The following is a 26,469-nucleotide window of genomic DNA, read 5'->3' as shown; positions in this document are numbered from 1 at the left end:
CCTCTGCCGCCCCCAAGTTCTGCCTTAGGTGGCCACCTAATTGGCCTAATGGTAGAACCGACCCTGACCACACCACAGAATACACTCCCTTTGCTTTTCCTTGGGCGGCTCAAATCAGAGAAGATGTCATTGATTTTATATACAGACTGCAGATGCATGTATGGAAAACTAAAAATGTAAATTTCTAAAAGGATCTCAGACTCCAGTCCTCAAGGGCCACCGACAGGTCAGGTTTACAGAATATCCCGGTGTGACAGGGTAAACAAAAGCCACCAGTTATATGCCTGGAAAACCTATGTCTAGTCTGCAGTGCAGCACTGACTAGGTTAACTTCAGCTAGGAACCTCAGGATAATTAGTTGGATCCCAGCTGCCTAATCAAGGTGTGTTAAAACCCAGGCTGTAGACAGATAGAGGCTGTTGATGAGAGAGGAGTAAGCTGCTAAAGTGATTCCTGAAAACAAGGTCTGAGTAGCAAAGTAGTGAAACTGTGAACTGTCTGTCCCCTGCATAGAAAAAGGGTATCTGCATATATATAAACTGTCTGCTAAAGAGAAACTGTTTTGTTCGGTTTGCTGAAGGAAAAGCCATTTTCGTTTGTTGCTGAAAAGAGCTATTTTTGTTTTGTGTGCTGACTATTTTTCAAGGCAAAATAAAACAGCCTTGTCAAGAAACCCACGTGTGTAGTTGCATGTACCCTGCAACACCCGGCTTCATCACAGGTGGCTCAATCATAATGATTGAGCTACCTATGCTGAAGCAGGGATATCCCAAAAACCTGACCTGTTGATGGTCCTTGAGGATTGGAGTTGGCCACCCCTGCTCTAAGATATAGAGAGCGATAGCTGGATAAATGTGAGAAAGAAGCTGCTCTTGGGTTGAAAGATAGTCAGCATGGCCTGAAACAGGATTTGAAGTACTGTAAGTGTTGAACAGTTGTGAGCTGGAGCCAAGCATGACGCTAAATAAGTATTTTAAATGATAGAACTTTCTGTTAATATGCAGGTCATATGGGAAGGAACAGTACAGTCGAGTTGCATTAAATTCCCTTTTCTTATAACAGAAGAGATGTATTTTTATACAGCACTTTTTGCAAGTGCAGCGCTCTGCATGGGGCAGTACAGTATAATGATTCTCTAGTCTAGAGCTTACAAATTCTAATTGTGATACCCCTAACCCACCGGCTGCCTGAGAGAGGGTGTACAGTGGATAACAGATAGTTCTGCATGCTGACAGGGGTTACCTGCACAGTTAGAGTGTTAGCTCAGTGGGTTACCTTTTCTTCTCAGGGTGCTTTCTTCATGGGTTCAGGCCAAGGCTGTTAGGAGTGAAATAATGGTAGAACAGGGCGCCAGGAACTTTTCAACTGTGACTTTATTTGGTGCACAACGTCTCTCTATCATATACCAGACAGGGGTTCACAGCGGGCAATAAACGAATTACACTCTCACGCCTTTCTGTAGAAGACTGAAGACTGTATGTGGGCAGGGGTTACCTCCTCAACCTGTTACGCCAGATGCACTCCTTTTGGTGTGTAATTCTAGGACCCTGCACAACTTGTCCCTATCTAGAAAACAATAAAGATCGGGGGAGGAAGCGGAGAAAGCCCCGCCCCCGGCATCCTCCAGCTAATCACCTGCGGCCCGGCATATTCTACTAGAAGCACAACCCCCTGAAATTAAAAAAATACTCACCGGCCGGGCTGCCGCATCCTCGCCACCACCGCGCACCGCCACCGCATCTACAGTACAAAACAAACGGGACCAGAGAGAAAAACTGGGACATTGCCGGGACGGACCGGCAGCCGGGACAGCACAGAAAAAAACGGTACTGTCCCGGCAAAACCGGGACGCCTGGTCACCCTACCCTTGCCCCACTGGTCAAGCCTGACCTGTAGACCCCCCTTGTTGGGTCTGAGCTGAGGCTTGCAATCAGGTATATTCCTGGGGGTCTGGTCCCCCCTGGGGTGTCTCACCCCCTCTTGGTGTCTGCTCTCCCTGGTTCCCCCCTCCCCCCTTGGGTCTCACATGATAATTTGGTGGAGCTACATATTAATACCTGGGGAGTGGCCAACCCTCTGCCCCAGTAACTGGGCAGATCTAAGTGTAGCAAGGCCTCTCATCCTGGCACGTGACTCCAGCATCTTCCAGACAAGCAGGTGCCTGAAAGTGTAACAATAATGCAACAACTGGGGATGGGATCTCACCTGCCTAGCCTGGTGACTGATTAACCCTGGCACTGCCTGCAGCTCAGCAGGGTTAACATGCAGGGCAAGGGGCAGATTTTAGCAGGGTGCTACATAATGTTGGTAGCCAAGGCAAAATGGATATAAAGTAACTAAGTAAAATTGCAAGGAGCTCGCACAGGGTCTCAAACTACAGTACATTCAAGTAGCCTGAAATGCACAATAGTGCCCAGTAGAAGAGATTCAGGTCTTCGAGACAGCTATGAACGAAGAGCAAGAGAGAGGCAAGTAAATTATGTAAGAGGTGTAGCACCTACAGTATGTGTCTGTTCACCCAGGCAGTATGCCCAAGCGATGATAAAGTGAGAGAAATAAGCAGCCAGGGTGCAGGAGAAGTGAATTGAGCTGGCAGTAGCAGCAGCAGCAGCAGCAACATCAGACAACAAGGAAGAAAAGTTGAAAGTCAGAGATCATGTGAATAGCAACAGACTGCAGACAAAAATAAACACGCTGACAGATAGCACTGGATAAACAGAACTTGCAGGCAGAGGTTCAGCATTGCGGGAAGGAGTATTTTCAGTTGAAATAAGTGAGAATTTCCAGCTGTAGACCAAGCAATATCCTACATGTGTTTGTTTTTTTTTTAAAATAAATCAGTTCTGTACTATGAGAAAATACTTGTTTCATTTTTTTTCTTTTTTTAAAAACAACTCTATATTAAATTTTTAATGTATTATAATGTAACAAGCATTTTTTGTTTCTGTAGCAACCATTTACAAAGTTCCTTCCTCTTCTGAAACAGGCTCTGGCACACAACTTTTTGAGCCCCACCCTCTCTCTAGCAGTGCACCAATTGTATCTAGCGACTGCCTGGTCACATGATCTTCCCCACGGAACTTTGCACCTTTGGTCCTCTTCTGATGCACTGACAAGCATTTAATGAACCCCCGAGCTGAATCTTCGCTGATCGATCGGCAACTTAGCTAATTACTTATCATTGTGTGGATTGTATTGATGCACATATTAAAGGGAAAAAATGTAATTTAAAAAAAAAGGCAGCTTGGTCTGCTGCTTTCAGATACAGAAAAATACTGTTGCAGAGAATATCACCAAGCATAACAAAGAACCAAAGCAACATTTACGCCGCACTTATAGGTATGGCGATGGCGCACAGCGCCAAAACTAGTACCTGAAGTCCGTTGCAGGTGCCCATAGTTGGTGCGACGGCGCTGTGTAGCGACCGGGAGACCCAAAGCACAGAAGACAAAGGATTTTGTGATACACAGCGACGGCTGCATCACGTGACTGGCGGCAAGCCAATCACATCTCCATCTTGCCTTTTTTGCCTTCCCCCTTGCTGACGTCACCGCCCCTTGCCGCCAGTGAACTCGCAATACTCAAGTGCAACTTTCGCTATAGCAAGGGCGGCGTGTGACATCACGCGATTGAGAGCACGCAACGCAGTGCTCACTAAATGCGCAGCCTTAGAAAGGTAAACACCAGGGACATATAGCAGATATGTGCACTATGTGCGTTTATGGGCAGCTCATATCAATTTACAGAGCCATAGAAAGCACAGTCAGGAACATACCATAGCATGAAGTATTTATTATCCTCAAACTGTGACATCAGCTAATGAGAATGCTCTCTTCTTCTTTGCCTAGAGAACTTATTTTGCCCAACTGGAGCCATGTACGCGATCCTCAGACATGAAACACTGGGATTGGCACAAAGATTTTTTTGATTTTGGTTTCTCATAGGTTTCTTTGTCAGGGGTACTGACAATACAGTGTACTGTAGATTAGGAATATGTATGGTGGGATTCATTTCACAGTACAGTACCTCCTAGTTGGTAAGAGGATTTATCACTGGAAGTCTGAAGGGGTAAGTTTCACTTTGGGCTCATGAGTCTTGAGTTTGCAAGAGCTTTTCAACATCAACTTCTAAGAACTTATTGTGATCAGTAATATGTTTGTTTTTGAGACAGAGTATAAAGATTAGGAAGTCATGGTATAAACAAAATCAGGGCCGCCAACAGGGGGGGTCTGCCGGGGTTGGTGTCCCGGGCCCGCTGGCTCGGGGTGCCCGGCCGGCGCTGCACATTCCTCCCAACCTCTGGTCAGACCCTGATACCGGTCGCGGCCGGGCCCTGACTCTCAGCTGCCTATAAGCCTCTTCCTTTCTCTGGCCCATGCCGCCGAGCTTCCACTGCTGGCGCGCGACGGGGCTCTCTGACAGAGACAGAGGCAGCTGCGATTCGAGGCCCAGCCACGACCAGCAGCAGGGCCTGGCCAGAGGTCGGGGGAAGTCTGCAGCGCCGGCCGGCCAGGCCCCAACAGCCATTGGAGCCCCGCAGACATTGGGCCTGGCCAAAGGTAAGTCTTTATATGTATTGGGGTATTTTTATATGTATTGGGGGGCTTGGGGGTATTTTTATATGTATTGGGGGGAGCTTGGGGTATTTTTATATGTATTGGGGGGCTTGGGGGAATTTTTGTATGGGTTGGGTTATTCTTATATGCAGTGTTCGACAAACCTATACATTTGCTCGCCCCGGGTGAGTGGATTTACCCCCGGGCCAGTAAATATTGGCCCAAGCAGCACACGTTTGGTACTTGGTAGATTTTTTTGTGTGGCGAGTAGATTTTTTGGTGATTTGTCAACCACTGCTTATATGTATTGGGGAGGGTTGTCTTTTTTATATGATGTGCGTGTGTGTATGTATATATATATATATATATATATATATATATATATATATATACACATACATACACACATACACATACACACACACATACACATACACACACACGCACATCATATAAAAAAGACAATATATATATATATATACATGTGTGTGTGTGTGTGTGTGTGTGTGTGTGTGTGTGTGTGTATGGGGGGTTATATGTATTTTTTTTAATATGTATTGGGTAGGTAGATTTTTTGTATGCATTTGGGGGGTGGGGGAGGTTGTATATATTTGGGGGATGGGGATTTTGTATGTATGTATTTGGGGGTGGGAAGTTTTTTTGCATAGGGGTTGGGAAGTTTTTTGGTATATATCTTGTGGGGGGAATTGTGTGGTGGGGAGGGAATGAGTGAGCGGGGGTAATTGACGGAGGGAGAGGAGGGAGGGGGCGAGTGAGGAAAAGAGGAAGTAAGAGTGAGACGCAGGGGAGAGAGTTACATGCGAGGCGGGAGAGTGAGAAGGGGTGAGACGGAAGGGAGAGAAACACATGGGAAGAGGGGGGTGGAAAGAGCGGGGGCTTGTGAGGTGTGAAATTTGGGGGGCGGCTCACAATACCGCCGACACGGGGGGCGCTGCTTAAAATGTTTGTCCTGGGCCCCACGATTTCAGTTGGCGGCCCTGAACAGAATGCAATCTTATTAATGTATGCCCCAAATTAGATATGTGCACAACACATGGAATTAAACCTGCATTTGAAATGCAAAAAGCAATTGCAGTCTCCAGCAAAGAGTTGGTCACGCACGTCAATGTGACTGTGCTGGAAAAGGAGCTCACTAGAACCTTTCCCAGGTGTCTGTGGAACTGGAAATGTGAAAGAGACCCGATCTATAATGATTTGAAGTTCAAGGTTTGTAAGAGCTTCCTCTTTTTATACCAGCATCTCCATAAGGCACGTTCTATAGTGCCGGGCGCGGATTTTTAGTTGGCTGACGTCAGTCAGCCTTTCTATACAAGGGCCGCGCACGGCAGGGAGAGGGGAGCCGACCGACAGCGGCGAAGATGAAGAAATTCATCTTTTCGCGCCGCTGCCTGCGCTCAATGTATGTATATGTGTGTGTATATGTATGCATGTGTATGTATGTATGTATACGTGTGTGTGTATATGTATGCATGTGTATGTATGTATACGTGTGTGTGTATTAATGGTTTTTTTTTTTAATAAATAATAAATTACACATAAACACACACGCAGACCCATATACATACACATACACATAAACACTGTATACTCACACAGTATACTCACACAGTATATAGACGAACAGCATGCGGCACGTGCACGCGCTTTCGCATAGGCACGCGCGGCCGCATGCTGTACAGAACGGCCCTAAGTCGATTCAGCAATAGGTTGAAGGCAAAATTGGACAGCAAAGGAACTCTTTGGCTTACATAATGGAGACATAACACAGATCTGCCTTGAATGCGCTGAAGACATTCAAGACGTTAAAGAGGCAATCAAAGCAGGCAATTTTTCGTGTGAATTTTTTTAAAATATAGGATTGAAGCAGGGTGTCTCCGGAGCTGAACCCCATTAATTTCAGCTCTGGGAACCCCCTGCTTCCGGAGATACTGACCGGGGGTGCCAGTAGCCGTTCTGCTCGTCTAGCAGGGATCACGTGAAGGCGGAGTTTCAAAGCTCCCGCGCCCAACGGGCCAATAGGAAGCCGTAATGTTAATAAACAGCAACAGCACCAATTTGATCCTACAGCACAGAAAGTCAGTACAGGTCATCCTCGCTATCCAACGTTTCAGTTTACAACGGATGGCATATCCAACGCTTTACAATGCCTCCCTATGGGCCGTTTTTCGACGCCGGAATGCGTTATCCAGCGCTCACCGCCACTGATTAACATGGGACTCACTTTACAACGGTTTCACCATCCAACGCTACTTCCAGAGCGGATTCAGTTGGATAACCGAGGACTGCCTGTACAAAACAATGGGACTGTGTGTGTTAGCGTTGAATCTGCGCTTTCACACTATATTGAATAGGCCTCTTTGGGAAGAAGGTGAATTAAGTGAAATCATTTTCTGAGGTCCTGCAGCCAGAGACACTGAAAAAAGTAACTGGACTTACATAGCAGAGGCAGATAGAAACATCACTGGGGGATACACTGCTTAAGCCCTCAGGCGTAAGGTGTACCTAGAACAGGATTGCAAAACACAAATCAACAACAGTATAATGCTGCATTAAGAGCTGAAACTTGTTTTTTTAATATACTGAATGTCAGCATACCAAACGTGCCTTAGAATAACTCTCTTTTCTCTCAAGTGTGTTAACATGTGATTATAGAACATTGCCCTGTCATATAAACTGTAAATAATAGCATAATAATGTAGGCTGCAATAAATCGGGTCTGTATTATGGGGTAATATAAATCTTTGCATTAATACGTCATCCTATAGAAAGGTGTCTCTTTAGTATTTACAACCGGCCAAGCATTCCAAATGCAACCACAAAAGTCTAACTCCCTGATAGATTAAGCTAAATAGCCCAATGATAAATGACAAATTGGTACATCTTCCACTGCACACAGCATGCTGGAAAATAAAAGGCAACACACATTTAATGTAAGTATACAATCTATTCCAAATTTAAATACTTGCCTGTCTGTAAACATTATATTATTAGCACTTTTTTATTTGGTATCGCCCTAGTGAATAAAATGGGTAATAAATTAGTTAAAATAGAATTAAGGCAAAAATAAAATAAAAGGCTATGTAAGAATGAAAAATCCACAAGGTCGGAGAAGCATAAATATTCAACACCTATGATTTAAATCAAAGAGCAAATACGTTCTAATATGAATTATTTATAAGGTAGTCCAGCAGGTCAAATACCAGCCAAAAATATAAAAGGACAGGCGGGTGCCAGGCGCAGAGAAAACTCCCAGCACAGAGAGAAAAGGGCCCGAAGAGCTTATGAGCCAGATCCCTGTGGTAATGCAAATGTAGCAAGTTCAACCTCATTCCTCCTGCCTTCTCCGTTCTCAGGACTTTCACTACAGAGCACAGCAGTCCAGCACTTGAAGAGAAAATTATTTAAGGACTATGGAAACTCCAACACATTTCTCCACTCCTACATTGATTCATAGCTCCCCAAGAGCTGCGCTTTGTCAGAGTCTAATGGTTGCAAAATTGGGGCCAAAAATAGTGACAGATTTATCAAAGAGAGAGATCCCATTTCACTGATGGATGTGGCGCTATATTTGTCTTGGTTTTGCATCTGAAGGCGGATTCATGCTGTATCCCTTTGCTTTTGATGTCTTTCTTCCATCCAGAAAATCACCTTAAAAATCTATGGGTAGTTTCTCCAACATGTGTCAATTAGCTAGAACCTTTTCAGGTGGCACAGAACATAATAGTGATTTATATGCATAATGAGCTCTGGTTCATGTCAAGAGATCTTAAACATTGCTAAAACCTTAGTATACCTTATGGTCCAATATGGCAAATAGTGCTTCAAGAGCGTGAGTGTAAGAATTTACACAATTCAGCAAATCTGGTCCAATGAGCAATTTCAGCATTAAAAATAAACCTGTGGAGAAAAACACTCAAAGCCATTTCAATTTTTGGGGTCATTTGCGGGCTTCAAAATGAATGTCTCCAAAACGGAACTCTTGTACTGTATATTAACAAACAAGTGGGGACCAGCGATGTTGCTAAGATACTGTACCTATTAAGATAACTAGATCCCCAATAAAATATGGGATAAAATCAGAAGCAGACCTGACAACATTATACGGAAATAACGTTAAGCCGGGTATTAAAAAGATTCTAGAGGAGTTGAGGTCACGGATGACTTTCCCACTATCTTTCTTTGGAAGGATATACTATAGAAAGGGACCTCGCTCAGACCCCTAGAAGGTAGAGGCGTGCTGCCTGGGGATGGGCTAGATAGATAATAAATGTGTATCGAGAATGATACACCAAAGAATCCCCTTTAGATAGGCGCACTGCAGACCTGAAAATAAAGACGGTCAGGGGTAGGATGTGGTGTGTATAAATAAAAAACTTTATTAAATATTTGTGTATAAATAAAAACTTTATTGAATATTAGTGTAATAGTGTACACAAAACAGTATATAGTGCTGTACTATACACTGACTAATAATAGACTGCTGTTGGTCTATGTCAACCTCCGTCAAGCGTCTCACTGTGCTCCCATTAGTTCTGTCTCCCTAGAAGTGTGAAAATCTTGGCAGATGCTTTAAATGTCAATAATCTAGATGGGTTATTGTAACCCTATGACATATTGGTAGATATAGGTTCTACCGAGACTAACAGAGAAGTTCACGCAGCACATCAACGTAATGTGCACACTGCGCATGCGTCATGTAAGTTAAAACAGTAGACCAGTACTCCCTTTACCCGTTACCAACCTTATACGGGCCGTCCAAACATTTACTTCACGCACTGCCCCGGCGCATGCGCAACTCGCATATAAACAGACTCTACTGTTTTAACTTACATGACGCATGCGCAGTGTGCACATTACGTTGATGTGCTGCGTGAACTTCTGGCTATGAATTAACACACAGGTCACAATTGCCTTACGTTGCTGAGCATTTTCACTTCTGGGGCTCACAGAACCACTTACGGTTCTGATCCCTGAGAGGAAGGACAGAGATTTGACCTGCTCTACACGTGTTACCATAGGATGCTGGGGGCTATGAGGTCCTTTATGTACTGTTCTCTGTGATGTGAATTCCCTTCTCTCCCTGTACCGCGGATTCTATTAGATCTTTAGCTGGCTTTCAACCTGCTGGGCTACCTACTAATTTATTCTTCATCTTTCTTTGTTCTCAGTCAATTTTTTGATCTACATGGCAAATTTTGAACATTTATGCCCTCTGATCTTCCGAATTAGAATTTATATATAACCATTTATGTTTGCTTTAATATTTTATGTGTCTCATTTTCTATTCACACATTGTGATACCCAGGCTCTCCAACATTAGCTCAGTCTGATGTAGCTTTTGCATTACTAGCATTAGAACTGCCAAACTGGCTGCCAAGTATAAAAGACAACATTTAGCAATATGGTTGTGCCATGGAACCCTGTACCATAAACTTCACGGTAGCTCTGTGAACTCCAGTGACGTTTATCTACAGTTTGTATTAACCCCTAGGCTGCCTGAGAAGCCTTCAATGCATTGTAATAGTCTCACATCACAGGATATGACATCACTTTAAGATGTTCTGTTCCATGTTTTGTTTTACCTTTCAGTTGCCATTACAAACATTCTCAAAAGAGACACTGCTCTTTGAGCAGTCGTGCAGTGTACGCTGTGGATTTTGGCTTGCAATGCTGTTCTGTGACCCATATTCCCCCCACCGAGTGCAGCTACATTGCCCTGTGTACCTTATTATTTCATCTGTGCCAATTATTTTTAATATGTTGTAAGCAGAGATCTCCCTTTATGTTAATTTATGTCCATAGTGCGAAGCCTACACAAATTGTAGTGCTGATTGCTCAGTGAGATTGGAATGACCCCCCTGAAAACATTTTCTAATTATATTTATCCTTGGAAAAGCAGAGGAGAGTTTCCCTAGTAACATACCTTCTAAATTGCCTTACAAATGATTGCCAATGTGTTCAAGTAAAATAACTATATATTACTGCTATATTGACTGTGCAAAACATCTAAAGGCTTGTACAGTAGCTAACAAGCGTTAACATTGAGAACTGTTTTCCAGAATAGCATACAGCACACATTGGAGCAATGGCTTGTATGTGGAACACACTTCTTGAAAACAAGAAGTATGGAAATATATTCTCAAATGTACAGAAATATACTCATGCCCTTTGGGGATTTCCAGTGCCCGTGGCCATTCTCCACTCTGCTTAGTTATACAATGACATAAAACCTTAGCATTTCAGAATCAATAAAATGGCACTTAAACGTATGATAGGCAGCTCCCAAAAATGTTGCTAAATGAAGTTATAATCTATCTCAGAGAGATTGCATGGCCATGCATTACAAACACATATAAATAGTCCAACGTTGGAGTAATCTGCTGTGCTTCGTTTCTTATACTGTACATCTGCATTGATATGCACGATCTGGTGTTTTATCCAAGTAAACTTGTCTGCATTGATGTTCAGTGAGAAGGAAACTCCTTTGATGATCCAGCTCTCCAGAGTGCTGTGATTACATTTTTTCATTTTTAAATGGTAAAAAGTATTTGTAGGTAGGACCGGAATAACTACATGGCGCCAAGCGTTGGTGTGACGTCAGGGATAAATGTGACTGCTTTTAATCATTAATTAATTGGTGGGAGCGCAGGAATCGTTCTTTTTGTCAGTCTTCAACAAATATTAGGCCAATCCTTTTTCTTGCTGCATACTCCATAAGGGCACATATAGTGTTACTGATACATTACGTCATAGTGTAGGTTTATTGGCTTATCTGCTTTACATAGCAGTTCCTTGGAGGTGTATGGCTCCTCCCTTCAGGACAGAGCTCCTACCAATTTTCCAATTAGTACCAGTATAATACACCTCAGTGTCAGTCTGCACATCCCCCTCTATTGAAGAGTAGGTTAATGAATAAGGCTGACAAAAAGAAATACATGTAAGTTTTATTATATTCACACCAGGGAATTTGTGCTCCCACATTTTACCTATATAGTAAGGTAACTATGATACTGGCTTTGGCCAGCTTTTAATGGCACTACTCACAAAAACATATGCTTTATTTAACCCCTTCAGGGCTTTCTCACATTTTTCACCAGTCCATGGGACAATAATTACATATGTTCAGTGTAGGTACCTGCAAATGTGGTTATGCCTTGACGTGGCCACAGGCTTATAACGCTTTGGCCAAAGGGTTTAACTAAATAACCCTTACTCATGAGATCATTATTATATTTTAGCCTAATTGGTAGGAGCGCAGAAATCATTCTTTTTGCTTTTAATAAAGGTCAAGCCTACCATTACGCCTACCTGTCAGTAATACATCAGTATTATGTTTGTGTGTGTGTGTATATATATATATATATATATATATATCTGTATTGTAAGCCTGGTCCCAGCACTTTAGGGACCAGTGGTTAATGGGATGTTCAGCTGCAATGTTGCATAGTGATCTGTGACTTTTCCAAGTAACTCTTTGCATATAACTGTGTTTGTTGTTGCACTTCCCCCCACTAATCAGGGGCTGGTTCATATTGCAAACACCTGGGGGGAGGGAGACCCCTAGCTAGATCAGTTAAGATCAGCTCAGCTTTAGCTGGGAGTTCAGAGTTCTTTAGCTGAGGCAGCTGGAAGGAAGCTGGCAGTAACTGGGAGAAGCTGCAGCCTGCAGGAAGAAAGAACAGAGGAAATCTCTTTAGGGAGGTCCCTGCACACAGGTCTATAGGGTAACCCCAGTTTCCCAATTGTAAGTGTGTGTGTGTGGTGTACTTGTAAATAGTTGTGGATATTTATTTCTCCAATAAATAGATTATATAAACTCTGTGTTTCTGTCTGGCGAATTGATCACTTGTGCGATCATCCTGGTCTCCCGTGACAGTTGGCACCCCTTAAAGCCCATCCACCTTATTGAACAGAGTTTGGTAAACATGGGCCGTGGTTCTGTAGATGGTGAACTGTAGAATCATTATGTATTGAGACCATTCGCAGCTACAGTCAAAAAGCAGTCACAATCATACCTGTTTTCACTCAAAATGGAATTTTAATGGAGTAGTGGTTATGTTGCAAGGAGAGAGATAGAGAGAGAGAAACTGAACATTGTGTGGGTGGTTCATCCACTTAAGTGAAGAGCCATTAGCTATTACCAACTGCTATTATTGTTTAGTAAATAACATCACCATGTGTCTTACTTGTTGAGTCCCAGAAACAATATTCTATTACACAAAAAGAAAAGCAGTATAAAAGCACTGTGTGTCTTCAAGCGGGACACAAATATATAGAGTAATGATTTAATAAAATACTGTTCCAGTGTGTGAAAAGTCCAGTAGCAGCGGAAAAAGAGAATGTAGTTTAAGGGATGTTGATAAAGCAAACCAGGGTGAGTTACTAATGTGAGAGAGCACCTTGAAGGACCGCCCAGCAGAAAGAATAGAGAAGGAAGTCTACTTGGCATCCGAACCCTACTGATGGTCCATGCAAGAACCGCTGTACCTATTAAACAGAAAGTGTGCTGTGGGTAGTGAGCTACATAGCGTAAGGGACATCCGTAAGTATTGCATGGAAGTACCTCCATCCAGCATGAGTAGAGCAAATACAGTGGCACCTATTGTTATGTGCAAAATGCTGGAGGGACTGTGATGTATATCAGGAATGAGTGCTACAGAGCTGTTGCTTTTCCTTGAAGTTAGGAGAATGATAGCGCAGAGAGAGATGAGTGATACAGGCTGTATCTAGCTAAGAGTCATTAGTGATTCAGCCCTAGCTGACACAATCATTGAAGTACTGTAGTTTACATTAGCGCTGTGCTGATTAAGGCTCCTTGGAAGAGAACAGTTAAAGTTATGAAGCCTCAGGCTAATGAACTCCAGTTGAGGCTCATCAATAAAAGCATGCAAGCTTTAAAAGATGCTGCAATGTGAGTACACTGAAGTCTGAGAGGGCTAATTTGATCAAAGACAGAAACATACCTATAGAGACGTGAACGCCTTGCCATGATATACAGTATCTGATCTCTGTTCTGATTTGCAGCAGTGGGCCACCACAAAGAACAAGGTGGCTATCTAAGGACAACCGCAATATGACTCCAGAGGGAGTTTGGTTTTGTGTTTACTTTTTAAACCCTTGTAAATTGTGAAAATAGAAAAATGCTGCTGCATTTTTATTGACCCATTGTCTTGAAGGGGCTTGAACTGGTACCTTGGGGGGTACAATAGATAAGAGTGAGATCTGTACTAATAATAATGTAATCTATTTCTGGAGGGTGTAATTGATCTATAAAGTGAAAACGTGATTCTTCTGCAAATAGTGATACTTTTTAACTCCTTTGCTGTTGGGAGGTGGGGGAAGCTCTATTTGTTGGTATGCAGTGCGTTGCAGGCCCCCCTGGTGTGAAAGGGTTAATTGAGTAAACATATAAAATCATTGTATACTATGTTTATACCATATATGAAGAATTCTATTGTTGCTCCATTAAAAGGCATCAGGGCCTGCACAAGAATCGACGTAAATCCATCCGTTATTTTCCATGGCTTTAACGTATCTACTGTACGGGGAAATGTGTCCTTTTTTGTGTTAACGGTCAAGACAAAGTCGACCTCTGCTACAAGTTGATAGACACGTGAAATTAAATGGTTATGGAAAGAACCGTCATTCACAATCATATTTTGCTGACCAAGCAATGAATTGCTGCCCTCGTTAGCTTGGAATAAGTGAATCTCATGATTGCCAATTCATAATACCACTTCCATTATTTAGGTAACCGAAACCAGAACCGGTCCCTTGGGCTGCAGTAACTACGACAACTTGGACTCTGTCAGCTCCGTGTTGGTGATGGGCCCTGAGAGCAGAGTACACCTTCTTGGTGAGGATGGAAATATGTCAAAGACAAAAAGATGTTCAGATGCGCTGATGTAACAAGTAGAGATGGGGGGAGGGGGGAAATGTGCGGATTAGCCAGTTCTGTTGAGCCGCAGATTTCAACGGATCAGTCTCAATAAGTTAAATCCGCCTCCCCCCCTATCACTGATAATCCACATGGCGGACTAATAATCTATGGATTTTTTAGCACCCTACCCGTAGGTGGATTTTGGTGGGAGGGGATTGGATTTTGTCTAAAAAGTCTGGGAAAGGGATTTGGACCAGTTCGTCCATCTCTAATAACAAGCACACAAACAGCTGCACACAGAATACCCATAGACATATAATATATACGGTACCTCCATGCACTCCGGCTTGTGCACAGAACATAGAATACGAATAGATCTGTACATTGATGCACACACGTCGGGTGTACGTACATGTGTGCAAATACCAATATATGTATGCTGACACGTGGGTCTGCATGATCCATTATATACTCACAAAAGCATAAAACAAGGGCAAAGACCTATGTACATACTGATACAGTAAAATCACACAGAATTAGAACTGTATACAGTAGAGGCAACGTTTATTCTAGCATTTGCCGTAAACTAGCCGGGTTACATTCTGGGTATGTGCTGGGTATGTGCTGGGTATGTTCTGGGCTAGTTTGAGGCACGTTTAAGGCATTTCTGCATTGACTAACGACCCATAAGATTAACACAGCAGGGATCCCTGGCAGTCCAATTCAGTTTGAATGGGACTGCCAGGGACCCCCGCTGTTAATCTGATAGGCCATTAATCAATGCAGAAATGCTGGGGCTAGTTTAAGGAAAGTTTAAGGCATATATTCAGAATGTACCTGGGTGTTTCCTGGGTTTTTTGGGGAATTGCCACTGGTTTTTGTTCGAATAAGAGTTGCCTCTACTGTACACACTGTGTGATTTGTACATTTGTAAACGTCATACACACTGTACAACAGTACACAAGTATAAATGTACATTCACACAGTGGATAACGATGACACGTGTGAAACAATAGTACACAAATCCGCAAAGTTTTGCAAATATCGGATATTCGGGGCATATGGGAATGTTACAAAAAATACATTTTCTAAAGAAAACGGTAAGCGCTATTTTCTCATCAGGCAATTCTAATGCCCCTAAACAGAGGCAACTGTGTCAAGTTTGCAAAAAATACCTATACTTTGGAAACGTGGCTGTTAAGAGCGTTTAGGTCACTTTTGTAAATAAATGTGAATTTTTGAGAATGACTGAATATTTACATCTTTAAAATATAACAAAGTGCGCTTACAGGACTAAAAATAAAGGGAAGAAAGAATGAGTGCAAGAAAACGGTCTCTTTGATTATCTCTAATAACGATTATCTGCTCATGTACACACTCAGGGCTATAGAGGTACATACTTTATACAGTAGGGACTCACCCATAAAACAGCGATATCTGTGCAACATGCTCTAAGTCGGTTCAAGTCAGTCCCGTACCATCTAAAGAAGTGCACTTCAGTGCCTCTCTCCATGTGGGATACAGGGGCATACAAGCAACTAAACACCTCCTATGAAGGAGTAATCACGTTCAATTTATTGTATGCAAAGATCATAAAACACGTTGATTGCTGTTAGTATTATACATGCAAAGTGATGATACATTCTCTATAACCCGCTGATAATTGATTAAATCGGGAATTGGTCTTCAAGATGCTGTACTTAGCTGAAGGTTCCAAACATTAACCAATGGGAGACAGGCAGCAGAGCGCTCTTCTGCTCCCAATGGGTACACCTGGTTTTAATACTGTAGGTACAGCACTTAAGAAATAGATATGGTACCTGCAATGTAGGTACATTTGCCGGGTATGCACTTGGAGTATTCCTACTACTGTTTCTCGAATATGTCGCCTATATGGAGAGGCAATATTCATACACATGGACCGGAGCACAGATGTGTTCATTTGTAATGCTGCTGGTTTCTAATAGAGAGTCTGTCTCGTCACCCGCAGGACTTCAGGCACTGCTGCCTCCATACCTGCGTGCAAGGTTTGTGAGAGCCGCGCTGTCCTACATTTCCTGCAACTCCCAGGGGGAGTTGGAGTGCCGGGGTGGAGACTGCAGGTGTCGCTGCGATCCTGCCCACTCACGATGCAACTGCCCTGCTGAGGACATCCACCTCCTGGAGCAGAGCCTGGCACAGGCACAAGAACAGGCAGCTAATCAGAATAAAGAGTTTCAGGAATCAGGTGAGAAACGTAGTGAAGTTACATCTGCTTGGCATAAACCAGGGGTTATTAGCGCCAGTCCCCTAGACCCGTCAACAGGTCAGGTTTTCAAGATATCCCTGCTTCAGCGCATGTGACTCAGTCAAAGAGCCTGCTTCGGCACAGGTGGTTCAAATCAGTGGCTCAGTCAAAGACTGAGCCACTGATTGAGCCATCTGTGCTGAAGTAGGGATATGCTAAAAAAAAAACCTGACCTGTTGGGGAGTCTTGAAGACTGGAATTGAGAACCCTGGCTTAAGCCACTCACATTAGAATACTTGATCATGGCTAAACATAGACAGTATATTGAGATACCTCCAACACTTCTCTGGTTACTGTTGTAAAACAATAGATAAGAAGACATTACATCTTCATGCTTTCCTAAAATGAATGTATAATATCTCTGCAATCACTGTGGAATGTCAATACACTGCAGCCTTTCACATGATTAGTGAGGAAGTGTGATCTTAACACACACACACACACACACACACACAGATATATATATACAGTGCAGATGTAGCATGTGACATTCCCTCACACAACATATCCCGTTATTATAACTAAAAATAGCTGTTTCCATTGGCACCGTTTATCCCACCATATTCAGAGAGAAAATGTATGTGTGTGTATATATATATATATATATGAGAAAAAATATGAAGTGGCACCTTGCAAACACTAAAACTACACAGATAAATATACAGTATATGTCTCAAAAGCTGCATAAACTTGACCATATGTGTTATAAATGGGTGCTATATGCTATAGTAAACAGTACATGTGCATCAACTAATATATAACATATAGAATACTAATATAATTATAATAAAAAATAATTATAAAATATTAAAATGATAATACAAAATGTATATAGGTGATATAAGATGCAAAAACCAGTCCCAGTACACTGTTCTTTAGAGTCTTTGCAGCCTGTTTGGCCTGTTGGAGGGAACACCACTTCCTTGAAGATATCTAGAAAAAAGAAACAGAAAACAGGCGCACTCATAGTGTAGTAAAGTTACAAAATGTATATGGAACTGGATTAAAATATAAACTGCGCACTCACAAACAAAGCGGGGCTGATAGCATGTATGAGATAATTACTCAATCGCCAACAGATACAGCACGGTCCCAGCAGAGCCTCCAATATAGATTCAGGGTAATGTCTCCGTGTACAGGGGGGCAGGTGTTTGCAACAGACACTCCGTGTACCGGATGTGGAACATTCGCTACATGCGCTTCCCCCTCTGTGGTCTCCTGACCAACGGGTACTCGTCCTCAGCTGTCAGGGCTTCCAGCCGCTCACACCAACACCGAGCTCTTCCGGATCAACTTGCGATACTCCCAGCACGAGAACACTGCCGCTGTTTGCCCCAGATGGATCAGGGTTGCGCGCTCCCACTTGCACATACAGTAAATGCTTGCAGTACAATAAAAATTGCAATATTTGCACTCCAAATAACACACCCTACGCGTTTCGTCTTTTATTATTGTACTGCAAGCATTTATGTGCAAGTGGGAGCGCGCAACCCTGATCCATATGGGGTTAAACGCAGCAGTGTTCTCGTGCTGGGAGTATCACAAGCTGATCCGGAGGAGCCCTGTGTTGGTGTGAGCGGCTGGAAGTCCTGACAGCTGAGGACGTGTACCTGTCGGTGGAGAGACCAAAAGGGGGAAGTGCATGGAGTGTACATTCTACATCCGGTACACAGAGTGTCTGTTCCAAACACCTGCCACCCTGTACACGGAGAAAGGACCCTGGATCTATATTGGAGGCTCTGCTGGGACCCTGCTGTATCTGTTGGCGATTGAGTAATTATCTCATAAATGCTATCAGCCCCGCTTTGTTTGTGAGTGCGCAGTTTATATATGAATCCAGTTCCATATACATTTTGTAACTTTACTACACTATGAGTGCGCCTGTTTTCTGTTGATATATATATATATATATATATATATATATATATATATATATATATATATCATCATCAGCCCTTGTTGATCCTCTGGGTGAAGGCCTCCCCCATGATCTTCCAAGAGAGAGAGAGAGAGATACAGTGACATGTACGCGGGCATCTATACAGTACATTCTTATTTTTCTGTTAACACTGTACACTTCTGGTGTGGAACCATCTAATGATAACCTAACTCCTGCAGTGCGCTTTTTACCACTCTCGTGGCTCCAATGAATGTAACACTTTTTTTGCATGTAGCAGCTGTCACGGTACTAATCTGGATGGTGTTGCCTCGGCAACCGCAGCATGCTGATGTGACTCAAATTGTAGGGCTGCTACGGAGACAGCTGACAGCTAAAGTTCCAGAAAGGTCTCAGGCTGATGGACGTGTAGCTGCTGCTAGAAAAGTTCTGAATAAAATGTTATAAGTGGCTGAAACTATTGCTTAGCGTGTCTCCTGGCTGTCCTAAGTGATGGCGAAGGTGACCAGGCACTTTCCTGGCAAATTGTTACTTAAATAGTCACGGGAGGAGAAATTAACATGACATCTCCCATGGCCGTAGGAGTGCCTGAGAAGTTGAGAAGTGGTTGTAGAGGCATTCAAAGCTAGTCAAGTAAGACCTCGCACAGGCAAAGTACCCCCCCCCCCCCCCTGTCACTTGGACCCACACCTTTTCTTATCTTTGCAGCGGCATTCCGTTCCTTCCTAAAGACTCTGCCCACTGGCCATTTCCTGAACAGCACAGCCATCTCCAAGCTCTGGAGCGCTGATCTCCACCTCGTTCGGCGCTACGAACAGCTGAAAGCCGGCTTCAAGCTGCTCCTCACCAAGTCTCAGCGTCAAGTGCGCCGGCTGATTAACCTGAGCAAGCACTGCCTACGCCAGCCACAGTACACACTGCTCCGGGAGAGGTATACACACACACACACAGACAGTGTCGGGCAACTGATGCATCTGGGTTTCCATATGTGGGCTTGTAACGTGTAACGTATTTTTAACGTTTTCGTTTCCAGTAGAAGGTGAGGGTGGTTTATCTTCTTTCCTTCACCACAGGCCAGGGGGTGCTAAACTCCAGTCCTCAAGCCCCCCCCACCCCCTCCCAACAGGTCAGGTTTTCAGGATATCCCAGCTTCAGCACAACAGGTGGCTCAATCAGAGGCTCAGTCGAAGACTAAGCCTCTGATTGAGCCATCTGTGCTGAAACAGGGACTGATTGAGCCATGTGTGCTGAAGCAGGGACTGATTGAGCCACCTGTGCTGAAGCAGGGATATCCTGAAAACCTGACCTGTTTGGGGTGGAGGGGGGGGGGGGGCGCTTGAGGTCTGGAGTTAAGCACCCCTGTTATAGGAAACAGCTTTAGAGCATTGAGAAACCAAACTTTCTAGTAGGTGGAAGGTTCTGTGCATAATAGCCGTGTGATCCATTGTCCATAAGTCTGAACCAGTAACAGCTGCTGAGGTTAATATACATGTGAACATTAAATACAAATTAGTTCACACCAATTTAGCCCAGAATAATGATAATCCCTGCAGAATAGGGCATACACCATTAAAGGTAACTCCTGCAACTGGGGCAGTAATGATCTGTTTCTTGGGGTTATTACTTAAATCACATTTATATGTGTCAGCATGGACAAATATTTTGGAAGGAGACATTTGAACCCCTTTGGTGCAATGTATATCGGGCACCTGACAGCAATGGGGTTAGATGCCGACCTCTAATGCCAGCACCAGATCCTCTATAACCCCGGCACACAGACTCACTAACACACTGATACACATATAGGCACACTGATACACATATAGGCACACTGATGCAAACACATTCAACAGACATTAAGGCAGCAATACTATATGCAACCTTTTTTTAATATATATGTGTGTGTGTGAAGTATGTTACAATGTGTAATTCTACAGTCTTATCTAAGCTGGCAATCGTTTGGTGCTTCTGTTATAAATCTTGATTGTGTGCCTAGCGAAATGGCCGCCTTCTGACTTCGTACTGCAGTCTGTGACATGCTGCAGCTGATCTGTAACATTATATTACGAAGTGTAGCACATTATTGTTACAGGTTTCAGAGTAATAGACAGTCCACTGTTTGGAACACAGCAACACGTCTATTTGTGATACTTTGTTGCCAAAGTGCAGAGCTCAAAAAGATGCGTGTCAGAGCCTGTTTCAAAAGAGGAAGTGGATATGACTTTCTAAATGATGATCAGTACTGTACATTCAAAAAATCATTAAAAATGGCATTAGGTAGGAGTTTTAAAATGATGCAGAAAGTATTATCTAGTACTACAGAACTGATTTATTTAAAAAAACTAGAGGATTTTTCATATTTTGTTGCTTTAACATATACATACTGTAGTATTACCATAGACACATTGAAGCAATATATACAATGCTACTGTATACACAGTTCTACCCTTGCACACATACAAAGATATACACAGTACAATCTAGTATATATATATATATATATATATATATATATAGATAGATAGATAGATAGATAGATAGATTGGAAAGCTGGCTATCTGTGCGCTATGCATTTGGACATCTCTATAAGATATCATAACCACATTTTGCATGTTTGTTCCTTAGATCAAGGAGCGGGTTTTTGTCTGTTTGGATACATTTAAATACATTCTATTTTTAATTCTATGAGTTATTACAATTTCTCAAGCAAGTCAGCCACTGGGTGTTGTACTTGGTAGGCTATGTACAGTATCTGGCACGCGACATCCTACTGGTGATATAATGCACATAGCCTGGTGGCAGATAAGAAGAGCCAGATAGCTATAAAGTTTACACAGAAAGCAGACAAAAAAGGGAGCAAGTCATTTGGCACCTGAGGTGAAAGTAAGAATGCTGGAGCGGGAGAGAAAAGCGGAAAGAATTAGGGACATCATAGGGTATTAAAAGAAAATGAGGGGAGGGGGGATGGGGGAGGGGGTGTGTGCGGAGGAGGGAAGGCATGAAGTTGGTTTCTTAGAAATCTGAAGCAACTCCAGGTACTTTCAGCTAGTACTGTTATATACTGTGCTATACTGTTATATACAGTACTGTGCTTCTTTGATTATAGGGACGCTCCGCTCCAGCATGTCCTCATACCGTAAGACCAAGTAGAGAAAAGAAAAAGGAGGGGTGGTTATTTAATATGCACTAAGACAAACAAAAGGCAGACGAACGGGAACTAAAAAAAAACACTCCCACGTCTCAATTTACACAGTTTATAAAGATTCTCAAGACAACGTTCATGAAATTATAAAATGCCTATTTGTTCTTAAAGAAAAAGAAATCAAATCGCAGAGATTACACCTGCCACTGCTATTAGTTTTTGTTTAACAACCTTGTCTTTAAAGTGGGAGAGGCCAGTTCTGGAACCAGCATCGTAGCTCTCCGACTGTGGGTAATTCATATTACTGCCGAAATATACTGAAATAGACACATTTTGACTTATGAACTATAGCCTACAAATGTTTTAAACACAGGAAGCCCCAAGACTTGTAAGTGAGAGAAAGTCCCCCTGAGACATCCCTGCTGCCCGTGATACATCAACATGGCACAGAACCAGATAAAGCGTTCATCGTTTGATGATGTCATTGCCCTGCATTGAGCGGGACAGCCAATAAACAGTGAGGGCGAGTCAATAATTGTATTGAGAGGAAACCCCAACCATGACGTCTCCCTGACACAGCGACATATCTTAAAAATGAAAATTGTCGCCAGTAGATTGTTACCCATTTTGGGGGAAAACTAGGGCAGGGTAATAATTTGTAATCATGGCAAAATAATATGATAAATATAATCTACAGGCAGTCCTGGGTTATCCAACGGAATCCACTCTGGAAGTAGCGTTGGATAGTGAAACCGTTGTAAAGTGAGTCCCATGTTAATCAGTGGCGGTGAGCGCTGGATAACGCATTCCGGCATCGAAAAACTACCCATAGGGTTGCATTGTAAAGCGTTGGATATGCCATTCGTTATAAAGTGAAACGTTGGATAACGAGGACTACCTGTAAGTGGTACTTTTAATTGCTCTGTACTTCATATTATATGTTTAGTTAATATGTGGTGGCCTGGTAGCTTAAAATGAGCATTCCAAGTTAAATACCCTCTTTTTTCAACATGGGTGACAGTCAGGGTGTCTCCAGAGTGGAAACACATTCATTTCAGCTGAAGATACATGCAGCCGAGTTACATACAGGAAACGGCAGCGCCGGTACTTTCTGGTTATTTCTATTCCCCAAATCACACGGGCCAATGGCTTCCTATTTAGATTTAAACCGCCATTTTGTTTCCGCTGGGTGCTATCTTTCCAGGTATGGAACTCAGGAGCCAGGGAGTCTGCTGAAAAATAGCACGGTTCACCTCTGGAAAAGCCCTGATTCCAAACCATGTAACAAAACAAAATAAATTAAAGGGTGGAAACTGCTTCTTCAAAGAAAAACAATTCCATACAGTGGGGGAAATGGCAGCCATATTGTTCAGTCAAAATGAAAAGCAGATACATGCGGAGCAGCGCTGCATCATAGAAAGAAAAGTTAAGAATCACAGTACAGATTTGAAACGGCTTTATTTAAAAGGTGGCATTACTAAAATGTTGTTTGAACTCGAGCAATCAGGATTGCGCCTTTAAAAATAATATTGGTACTGTATAGAAGGTTTTGTAGTCAGGACGTTTGCCTTTGTTGTGGATAATGGAGCTCAGCTATATTTGTTGCTGTCATTTTTCCTGTGACAGTAAAAGTCACGGGTTGAATTTGAGCACAGAATGTTTAACTCAGAGCTATTGTGGAAAGTGCTGACATCAGTGAGTTCACAAAAGCCACGGGTTCTGTGGCACCAGATAAAAAGAGGTGAATTTACACCCCCTTAAGGCTGCCAGAGAAATATGACACTTTTTTTATTGTTATTTTCATTACACCGAGCCTAGCAGATTTTAAATAAAATATTTGACTTAAAATATGACTAATAGAACCATAGGAAAGGAAATAATGAGAGCAAATAAAATAAAACCATAGCACACATACAGTAAGGTCTACAATATGAGCGTGTGCATGAATAAAAGAGAAGACTAGGTATGCCTATAAATAAATTATTTATTCATATATACAAAACACACATTTATGTGTGTATATATATATATATCTATCTTCTTCAGCAGCCCTTGTCAATCCACAGCTGGATGACGGCCTCCCCTAGGATCTTTTGTTCGTCGTCTTGGATTTTTAATTTCCCTTGGAATCCAGGTCGAGTACATATATAAATGTTTTAATAAATAATTAAATAGTCCGGTCCACTGCTTTTTTTTTTTTTTTAATTTCTTCACCCTTGTGATGATGTCACAGACTTTTATTTGGTTTCAAACTCCTTCATTCTTTTCCCTGTCTCTTCGGTTAATACCCAACGTACATCTCTCTATACTACTTTGCATAGTCTGGCGCTTCTGAATTATCTTCGCATTAAGGCCACGTGTCCCATCCATACGTGAGCACGGGCAGAATACACTTATTGAACACTTTCCTGTTGGGGCACAGTGGAAGGTTCACTTGAAAGATTTGTCTTGTTTCTTCCGAATGCGCCATCCCATCTTCAGTGTCCTGTTGATTTTCTTCAAACGGTTCCCATCCATTGTTACTTGCCGGCCAAGGTAGACATAGTCTTCGACTTCTTCTCATTCTGTTCCACTTATTTCGATATTTGCAGAGTTGACACAGTTGTTGAACATCACATTGGTCTTTCTGAGAGTCATACAGGGGCCCACTTTCTTTCTTGCAAGTTCTCTGATTTTTTGCTGGAGGTCTTCTGGACTTGTTGCAAAAATAACAATTTAGTCTGCAAATCGTAGGTGACTCAAGTATTCACCATTGATTTTGATTACTTTTAATTCCCAATACAATGTATTCAACAATCCTTCAAGTATTGCTGTGAAAAGCTTTGGTGACCTGGTGTCTCCCTGACACACTTCCTTGTAGATCCTTATCTTGCGTGTATCTTCATGTAATCTAATGGTTGATGTGGTATTCTCGTAAATGTTTTTTTATAATATAAATGTACACTTCAACATTTTGTCTTCTTAATGCATTTAGAACGGATCAGGTGTAGACAGAATAAAATGCTTTTTCGTAATCTACGAATCCAAACTGAGTGGTAGATCATATTCATTGCTTCAGGAAATCACTTCTTGCACGACTTGGATGTGGTCCATTGTGTTGTATCCACTGCGAAATCCCGCTTGTTCTCTAGGTTGGATGAAGTCCAAGGTCTCTTGCAGCTGATTAGTGAGTATCTTTGTAAAAAAAAATCTTGCAAGTCATTGGAAGTAGACTGATTGGTCTGTAGTTCTTGAGGTCTTCTTTGTCTTCTTTCTTCTGGATGAGGATAACTATGGCATTGCTCCATTGTTCTGGAATTTTCCTCTTAAAGCGGCATGTAAAGAGTTTTGTAAGGATTTTATCTACTTCTCCCCCAACTTTATTCAAGATTTCAGTTGTAATTCCATCTTACCAAGAGCCTTTCCATAGTTTATGGATTTTGTTGCTTTTACCACTTCTTCTGGAAGTACACACGCTAGATCATTAGTAGTTTCTTCTTGCTAGTCCTCTGCTGGATTAGGCCCTATGTGTTCTCATACAATTTAATGTAGAAGGCCTAAACTCTCTTTAGAATAATTGCAAAGCCTTTTATGTTTGATTCACCGTCTTGTTTGAGTGCAATGATTTGCTTCTTCCCAATCAGAAGTCGCAGCTTTGTCTTCTTTAAACATTTGTTATCTTCAATAGTCTCATCATATCGCAGTTACATTTTCTTACATCTTCAATTATGCGATTGAGGATCGTCTTGCACATCTCTGCATATTCAATTCTAGTTCTTGAGGCTTGGGATTGCTTAATTTCATGAAACATCTTCAGCACTTCAGCACAGTCAATTGCTGGATGAATGCCACCTCAATGATCTTCCAGGTACTGCCAGCCTCTTCCCCACATTGCCCCAATAATAGAGTGTAGTAAAAATACAACCTTTGCGCTAATGCAATCGATGTCACAGTATTGCGTATACACTTAATGAATACAATACCAATACGTATTGGTCCTGCAGTCTAGAAGACTTGAAGGTCTGTCCAAAAACCTTCTCGATAACAATGCAAAAAGAGAAAGACCTCCTTTGAACTCTGGATGCTGATGCAGATGCTCTCCAATGGATATAAAGAGAAAACAATACAATATTGCTTCAGTATATAAATAATCTATGTCTTTTTAACACCTCATTGAGCACCCATTAAGATGTAAATTCACTTAATCTATATGAATATAGCTCCCCATATTCCTAAAAGATTGTGCTGTAATGTAATCTCTAATATTGATCAAATATCCAAATACAATATGTGAGTATTATTTTTGGATCCACTATCAGCCGAATACTGAGGTCAGTTTGTTATATACACACACACACACACACACACACACACATATATATATATACACATATATACACATATATATATATATATACATACATACACATACACATACACATACACATACACTGGTCGACAAATCACCAAAAAAATCTACTCGCCGAACAAAAAAATCTACTCGCCACCTAGTACCACACTTGCTTGGGCCAATAGGAGCTCGCCACGATGTTAAATCCACTCGCCCGGGGCATGCAAATGTATAGGTTTGTCGAACACTGTATATATGTGTATATATATATATATATATATATATATATACACACACACACACACACACACACACTTTAGTGCTTGAATATCTAATGATGAAAGATATTCTTCATT

General features: G+C 42.1%; 1 protein-coding gene across 1 annotated transcript in view; it reads left to right on the top strand.

The window, feature by feature from the left end:
• Nucleotides 1-26,469, top strand: part of BRINP2 (BMP/retinoic acid inducible neural specific 2) — a 70,200-nt gene that overhangs the window by 38,863 nt on the left and 4,868 nt on the right. The window contains exons 5-7 of the mRNA XM_075616639.1: nt 14,328-14,433; nt 16,448-16,684; nt 19,350-19,572. Of these exons, the coding sequence (XP_075472754.1) occupies nt 14,328-14,433; nt 16,448-16,684; nt 19,350-19,572 (566 nt within the window). The remainder of the gene's footprint in view (nt 1-14,327; nt 14,434-16,447; nt 16,685-19,349; nt 19,573-26,469) is intronic.

This window comes from Ascaphus truei, chromosome 10 (assembly GCF_040206685.1).
Source record: "Ascaphus truei isolate aAscTru1 chromosome 10, aAscTru1.hap1, whole genome shotgun sequence".
Taxonomy (NCBI): Eukaryota; Metazoa; Chordata; class Amphibia; order Anura; family Ascaphidae; genus Ascaphus; species Ascaphus truei.
The sequence above is the reverse complement of the archived record's forward strand: the minus strand, read 5'-3'. Positions and strand labels throughout refer to the sequence as shown.